At 40.9% G+C, this 8352-nt stretch overlaps 1 protein-coding gene across 1 annotated transcript in view; it reads right to left on the bottom strand.

Moving 5' to 3' along the window:
• Positions 1-2442: 2442 nt before the first annotated feature.
• Positions 2443-8352, bottom strand: part of PDE11A (phosphodiesterase 11A) — a 79676-nt gene continuing 73766 nt past the window's right edge. The window contains exon 18 of the mRNA XM_010191811.1: positions 2443-2604. Within this exon, the coding sequence (XP_010190113.1) occupies positions 2443-2604 (162 nt within the window). The remainder of the gene's footprint in view (positions 2605-8352) is intronic.

Here is an 8352-nt window from a genome sequence, read left to right as displayed (position 1 = left end):
CAAGATTGAGCTGTAACACTTTCGGAGACCAAATGCTGTTCTGAGATGCACTACTGTGCCCCTCCTGGTTTCAGTAGGGTTGCTTCATTTTTCCTGAGAACAGCTTGATAAAGATCCAGCCATGCTCTCTCATTTTCTTCCTCCTTGATGGAGGAACAGAACTGTAACATTAGTCAGCACTTTCTGAATTTTGACCCACAATAGCAAAGATACCGAAAGACAGGAGAAATAAATGGAGGCAATTACAAACAGTCACTTGATTGATGGTTGACATTGTTAGAGCTTCAACTGTATGTCAGGCTGCGGTGGTGCTGAATCCCCATCCCTGCCGGTGGCTGTTGCCATGGGCAACAGTGCACTGAAGCCAATGAAAAGGAGAGGAAATGAGGGGAGACTCAACCTTGGGGAAAGCTGGAGGGTACACGCTATAAATTATGTTATACTTAGCAATATGCAATATCAAAATTCAGGAAAGCTGTGTGTACCTGCCAGCAGTACCGTGTCAGTTCCTCGTATCGTTTCTCCCATAAAGTGCGTGTTTTAAGTTTTGTATGGCTTGCTGCTTACTATCCTGCGTCTGTCTTTATTCAGGGAAGAAAGATGTGGTAAAATAATAGCAGAAACATTTCCATTTGGTGCATGTATTCAGTGCTGTGCAGTCTGCATTTCTGCTCCTTCCCTGCTTCTTTCTGCTAGAGAAACTGATGTGGTTCAGCTGGATACTAACAGATTGGCCTGCAATCGCGCTGAAATTTCCAGCTATTCTCCTCTACACACGATTAGTAGCAGAGAGGGTTTTTGTTCTGTCGTGGTTTGTTTTTTTAAGGAAGTGATCAGCAGATGCGTTGTTTCTGTTTGATTGTCAGACAGATGTAGTCAGCTTTCCAAAGGCGCTAACGCTTCACTTTCCTTACAAAGGAGGAAAGCTCTTTGTCACATCTGGTCAGCCCAGCCAGGTTCCGATTTCCATTAAGCTGGTGCCAGTTCAAGGTAATTCCACTGAAGTAAATGGAGTTTGGCACAGGTGTAAAACTAAGCTGAATTCAGCTTTAATTTCTGCTGCCAGACAATCCTATATTTAGAATCCCATTTTTCATGGCGTGCAAAGGCTTTTTTCCCCTATGAATGGGAACTTGTAAGCACTGCAACATGACTCCTCTTGTGCCTGGTCATGCAGCAGAGAACGCACCCTCAAATCACAGATCTCAGTTCTGCCACACTAGTGATCTTTGCACTAACGGAAAGAGACCAACTTTCAGGTAATGCTGGCGTCATCACACAGAACTAGACATGTTTGGTTGTGTGACCTATCATGTTTGATTAGATTTTTATGAACACCTTTACCACAGATGTCTGCGTGTGAGCCTTGACCAGTGCTGCGCTAGCTGTTACAATGGCATCTCAAACTGTACTGAAATAACTGCAAGAGAAGTAAGAGGTAGTCACTCCAGTGTGGTGATATTCTTCCTCTCCACCATTTCAAAATACTAATTTCAACAGGAAATTATACTAGAAAGGCTTATCCGTGGTCTACTTTTTAATGTAATATAAACCTGAAGCACAAAGCAACAGATTTCCTTTTTTATTTGTATTCTGTTTTCATTAAAGACTGTTAAGTCTTTTGCTTAGGGGACACTGTAATTTAAAAAAAATGAATGTGTTAAATGAGCATTTTTTAAAAAGAAACCCCCCCCAAAATACCTCTAAAATTACCATGCAGTGTTTTTCCTTTATGCAAACTTCCCCTTGCTGAGAAATTTACTGCATTGTTAATATGAATTTCTCAGGGAAGCAGGGACAGGTTGGTGTTTTTAAAGATAATAAAGTTTGTTTTTAAATGTAGCAAAGGTAGGCAATTCTAAAGGCCCTGATCAATCACTAAGAAGCTTTGTTGTAAAAAAATACTTCTTTAGAATACAAAGCAGGCTTTTCAGAACATTCAGGCATAAAAGAGGAGGTAAGAGTGAGAGAGGAACATCACAAAAGCAGGCATAATTGATTCATAACATGTACTGAAGAGATGCAAAACAACAATGTAATTACATACTATTCTGTTTTCCTGCAGCTTCTTGCATATGAATTGACCAGCTTGCATCCCAGTTCTGCTCTGTATTATTAATTTTATTAAGCTGTAAGTTCTTATATTTCAGTCTGTTGTCAGCTTTACAGATTTTTACAGCAGCAGTTGAAATGTAGTGGAGCTGAATGAATGCTTCTTGTGCTAAGTCTTCCGTGTCCCTCCAGATACCAGCACGATCTCACCGCAGGCCTTCCTCTCAGTCCCACTAAGCCTCCCAGTACAAGCAAACTAGGCAGCCATCGAGATAATATCCAATCAATTAAGCATGTCTGCGAAAGCATTTCTTAAAAAAATGGAGGGCCTAAGCTTATGAAAACCTTTCAGACAGCTCTTACCGTAAAGCAACACTGACATTTGCAGGCTTAATTTATGTCTTTGAGAGACATGGTAAAGCTAGAGGAAAAGGAGGATGAGGACGCTGCCTGAGAAGGAAGTCTCTTTTGGTGCAGCTCCTGCCATTTACCTCTATTTACTGCCACGGAATCCAGCATAGGCTTCAGTTTCACATTCAGCTTTACTAGACACTGGAAGAAGAATAAAAAAGAAAAGAGGATAAGAGAAAAAATATTGACAATATTTCCACTCCTTTGGCGGACAGTCCAGGGAGTAACAGGGTAAAAAGAGTTTAATCTGCACCATGCTCCAGCCCTCCTCGCCCCTAGCTGTAAATTCCTGTGTAGGTAAAGCTTATTGTTCCCACCTAGATCTCTTTATCTTACTCGTTTTTCCTGAGGCTTTAAGTAAGCCACCAAAAATGTCAAAAAAAGCACAGAGTGGCAAAGTTGCCGCTCAACGACTTCAGCTTTCTTGTAATCCTTAAAGACAGTCCTTTTGAGGCATCCCCCAAGTGCCTGAGGCGAGGCTATCTGGTTGCTGGCAGCTATGAGCAAGAGGTCCACTGGTTGGATGACAAGTTGAACAAAGCTGAAATAACCTTCAGATTCTCCCTAGAATTAGATTTTTATTTCCTATACATGAGTAAACCACAACAGTATTGTGCTTTCCAAAGCTGGCAAAAAATCCATTTCTGTGTGCTAAAAAGAAAAGGAAAAAAAGTTTTCTTTTTAGATTGCACTGAAATCACCTCTTTTCTACATACCAGGTCCAAAGCTCACAGAAGCCAGTAAAAATCTTTTCTCTGGTTTCAGCTGGCTCTGAATCAGCTCCCAGATGATGTAATTCCTGCACACCTTTGCTTGAAGTTTATTTTACCGTCCCCTTTAGTATCAAATGCTTATGTGGAAAGACCACAAGTGCTTCACTTGGTTTTGTCCCTACATTAAAGAGAGACAGAACCTCACTGACAGCAGCAGCCAGATGTGTAGAAAGGGGTAACCAGCTGCCTCCCGAGCCGTCATGTAAGGTGCCCTTACAGGACAGAGGAGTATTATTCTTTTGCAGCTTTTCTGAGTAGCAAGAAGTGGGCTTTGCTGAGAGTTGAGTATCATGCTTTCTCTGATAGCATGGAAACTACCTCTTCATCATTTGAAATAAAGGGTTTATGCAAGATGAAAAAAAAATGACAGAGAACACAGCAAAAGTTGTTCTTCTAAAAGTGCAGAAAATCGTAAGGAAAAGACAGGGAAGGGAAAACAGGTACCTTTGCAGTTGATAATTTTCATTATTTGCTTTAAATAGCAGGGTTAACAGCAACCACTTTAACTGGTCCCCAGAGCCCAGACACCACTAAAGAACTGGATTTTTTTATAGCTAGTCCACAAGCCATGGGAACCTGGGTAGCTGCTGAAGTAAGTCTTGGTAGATTTTTAATTGAGCTATTATATGATAATTAAGGGTTAATGGCCTGATTTTAAGATGTGCTGAAAACTTGTAATTTCAGTTGACTTCAGTAGGAAATATGAATGCTCAGCACTTCTGAAAAATCACGCCATGAGTACAAAGCTGATTTGTGTGGAACTTGAAGCAAATCTGCTTGAAATTATCTCCTTAGAGCGTGGCACAGACTGGGCAGATAATACTGCAACTTGAAGTAAGAGGCTGAGTTTACTGCAGCCTCTGCCACACACCAGCTGCTTGCTGGTGACCGCTGTTCATTTGATAGAATGGACGTGAATTTGTAACATTCCCAGCTCCATACCTCAAAGCTCCCTATTTTAGCTCTTTATTTCAAACCTTTGTGTGTTCCTCAAACCTGATTTAGCAGACTCCAAAACAGAGTAATACATTATAAGCACCTTAAAATACCTGAAAATCTCACTGCTGTTATCATTAGCACCTGCATTGCCACTGCCAACTCAGCATCTAGAGGTAGCACGTTAGATATTCCACTCGTGACAGCAACTTACCAGATCCTTTCTGTGCAAAGCCAGTATCCATCCACGGGCAGTTAATCTTGCTGGTATTTCTTAAATCTTGAAAAAGGTTTCATGGCATATTTTTCCAGTATACATTTTAGATTTTTTTAAAGAAATCAGCGTTTTAAAATAGTGTATTTCAAAAGTCTCTAAGCGCAAAGACGGCATTCTGCACTCACACCCCGTTAGCCTCAAAATTTGTGAACTCAAAATGCAGTACAGGCTGTTCCTGACAGAAATGCTACACCAGTAACCTGGATCTGCTACAGGCAACGTAGAGGAGAAGCAGCTCATTGGGACAGTGGACTGTCCAAGTGTGGCTGGGCAGCTCTCAGCTATGTTTCTGTCCTTTCTGTACTGTGTTTTTTTGCCACGACTGACCAGAAGACCATGATGTTTTCAGTCCGAGTGCCAGGGAGTAAATGCAGGGTCTGGGCACGTGTCTCCACAGGCCTAGGCACGTGCCAAATTCTTATGGTAGGTGACAGCTGTGTCACATACAGTGCCAGGGGGTTTGTGAGTGCTTGAGCTGCTCAGATCAACTGGCTTTACAGCCTCTACAGCAGAGACCAGAAGCCCAAGTAGGCTGGGAATGGGTTCAAGAAGCACCCACACGGTTCTACAGTAATCACTATATCTTATGAGCTGTAAACACATTTTAAACCCAAAAGTACAAACTCGTATTTCTTAGAAATATATACCTAAGTGCATATTACAAAGCCTAATAACCCAGATGCAGCAGAGGTTACCAGGTAAATAATGTTAACTGGTAACATTAAGTTGATAAAATAAATTACAAGGAGTATTTAAGAAAGAATAAACCATGTCTTTGATATTAAATTTTACCATAGCACAAGCAATTAACTCTATGAAATACTGACAAAATATATAGTCTATTTTAAGAAACTTTATTTTGTTACACATTAATTTAGATTAGGGATACCTGACAGTGCAGATTTTGCACTCGGTCTATAAAATGTCTTTATTCAGACACTGATTTGATGTTTCTGTATTTAGTATCCTTTCACATTGGGACTCTTTCATTCTGATCTAGTCTTTTAATTAAACCAACTACTATAATTCCTATGGAAATTAGCTTTTATTTTATTTTTTCCAGCTACCGAAGCATTTCAGTAGGACTTTTCTGATACAAAGTACACAAATTGGATTTTATTTCTGCTTGAGATGTAATTAAAACCTCATTTGATTACTATATATCTGGCCCTGTTTTAATTATTAAATTCCAGTAATCAATTTTCTTTTATGAAGCTTCTGGGAAATTATCTCAAAAGCAACACATTTCTCTCCCTTCTGGCAGGCTCTCGACCATTTACTGAATTACATTCGTAGCACCTGTTCCTGATCCAGACCAAACCACCGATTTATTCCCAAAGCTATTTAAGTTTATTTAGCTGTAGCCTAGTCAGGGTTTTCTACCTCCTGGCTGCACTTTTTACTTTCTATTTTATTGCATGAGAACCCCTTGATGTACTGCTCCTCCATGCTGCTGTTTTTGATGCATGCCTCTTAGGAACAGCTATGCTAGTGATCTGACTAATTTGGTATCCAACGCCCAATTTATTATTTGCTTTAGTGGGAAGAAGCTTGGTCTTCAACAGCCGACACGGGATACCACCACATAAACTCACGGCTCCAGAAATGCCCTTTCTCCTGGTCCCTCCTTAGTGGGCAGTCAGCCGTGCATGGGGTGAGGGAACCCCTGCCTGCGGGAGTTCCCACCTCTCTGCCTGGGATCTAGATGCCCAGTTGCAGTCTTTCCACTGCAATGCAGCTGCCTTGCTACACAGCACTAGGTACAGGATTGGTGACCTTTCCCATTTTATCTCCTTTACTGTAAAAGCTGTTCTTCATAGCAGTGATAAAGCGTGCTGAAGAGCAGCTATGCTGGAGGCTGTACGCTCCAGTGGTAGGAAAAGCCACGTAGGTTTGCAGTTCCCTTCTGCATCCATATATTACCTCAGATGTGTGACTAGGCTGTTTTTCAGAAAGTTCCTGTATAGCACTGACTTTTTCTTACCACCTTCAATTATTTAGGTGTCTTTTGTGATTATGTACCACTCTGCATACAGCATACTTTCACAAGGTATAGCTCCTCGTACATACAAGCTCCTCCAGTTAAGAAAAGGTTAAAGGCACTTCAGCAAAATATGGTGTGCACCTGAGAGAGGCGCAGGTCTGCCTGAAGGAAGAAGTCAAAAGTGAGGAGAGCGTGAGATACTTACAGGAAACTATTTATGGGAGAAGGTAAGAAGTGTATCTTTTCCTTGGGTATAGAGATGTATTTCTGAGGTATATTTTGCTAGATAAAGCATAGAGAAAGCAGAAATAGCAGAAGTAACAACAAACCCCTTCAGGGAGAGGGTGATGAGTAGCAGTGGAGGCACTTGCCAGTAGATCTACCTCCTGGGTTGAAGGGTGGTGGTGAGGGAGAGGCCTTTATCTGCTATATCACCTTCATCTCTAGGAAAGGATGTTAGCTGATACAGCCAAGATGCAGCACAGATGTGGTCAGAGTCTAAACTATGGCTAAAACAAATACAATATTTTATTGTATTCTAAGACTAATACCAGTTCCTTTTAAAGAGGAGCATGGTATGCCCTGACTTACAAACACTGCAGGACCTCTAGAATAATACTTCCCCCCGCCCTGCCCTGGAGATTCTCATCCAAATATTGACCAATTCTGACCTTGCTTAACTTATGAGCTTTGACAAGATTACAGCTCACGGAAGTATGGTTGTGGGTCTAATATTTGTAAAGTGAGTTTATGGAATAAGACCATATAAATTCACTTTTATGACTGAGCACATATCAAAAAGTTATAGGTTGCAGTGTTCACTCTGCTTTGGAACCCAGTGGTTTCTAATGAATCACTTTTATTATGTAGGCAGTGTCTGAGTTGGAAGGGAGGACTAGTGACCGAGAAGCCATAGGGATAAATTCAGACCTGGTATAAGTATATGAAGCATTGCTGAAGTCAAGAGAGTCGTGACCAGTTACAGCAAAGCTGAATTGGACTCCTGAGTTTTGCTGAAGTGGCTTTCACATGAGAATACACAGGCCAAAGGTGAGCAATCTATCTGAAAGTCCTTGAACTTCAGGTTAGTTCAGACGGAAGGGAACCTGTACTGCAGTCATCCACAGATTTGATCTTAATAATACAGATACTTGACAGAAGTTGTCTTAAAAACCCAAAAGTACTTCTGTATATATGCCCGTGTACTAAAAACAAAAAGACTGCTAAAATTCTACATTCTATATGTAGAATACGGAAGATAAAGCGATACAGAGAAGATACAGGGATTAACTTCTATGAACCTTTGACTGTATGGTGTATATGAATTAATTATTTGCCCTAATGGTCCAGGGCCATATTTAATCATAAAGTTCCAGAAAAAAAACCCACCACATTTTGGAGGGGGGTGAGTTCATGAGGAAAAAAAAATAAATTACTGCAGTCTCCTCATAGTTGAAAGAGACTTTGTTTTTTCCTTCTAGAGCTTACTGAGGAGGGGTCCAGGTCATCAAGTACATAATGCACCAGTGCATTATTTTCATACTTCTGCCAGGGAATTTCTTCTGATGCCTAAAAATGTAATTATATGGAAGGAATACACTGCTAAATGCCCTGATAGAAAACAGGAGTTTCTCTTAGCTTCTCTAAAGAAATCATTAGCAGTGTGGCAGGAAGCAACATGTGACTGGGAAGGGATCTAATACAGCTCTTCCACTATGAATTAGCATTATGCTTCGTTCTGGTGATGGTAAACTAGCAAGAAAAAGGCTGCACTCCTTTGTAAGTAAACATGCACACTATAGAGGGATGATTATTAAGTAAGGTTCTCCACTGTAAAATGTGCCGGGTACTTCAGGGACGAAAACATGTACAGAGCTCCTGGTAGCCCAGTGTGCTCCGACCAGCATCAAGCATGCTAT

Source organism: Mesitornis unicolor, unplaced genomic scaffold, assembly GCF_000695765.1.
Source record: "Mesitornis unicolor isolate BGI_N332 unplaced genomic scaffold, ASM69576v1 scaffold7269, whole genome shotgun sequence".
In the NCBI taxonomy this organism is placed as follows: domain Eukaryota; kingdom Metazoa; phylum Chordata; class Aves; order Mesitornithiformes; family Mesitornithidae; genus Mesitornis; species Mesitornis unicolor.
Note: the sequence above shows the minus strand (reverse complement) of the source record. Positions and strands in the feature narration are given on the sequence as shown.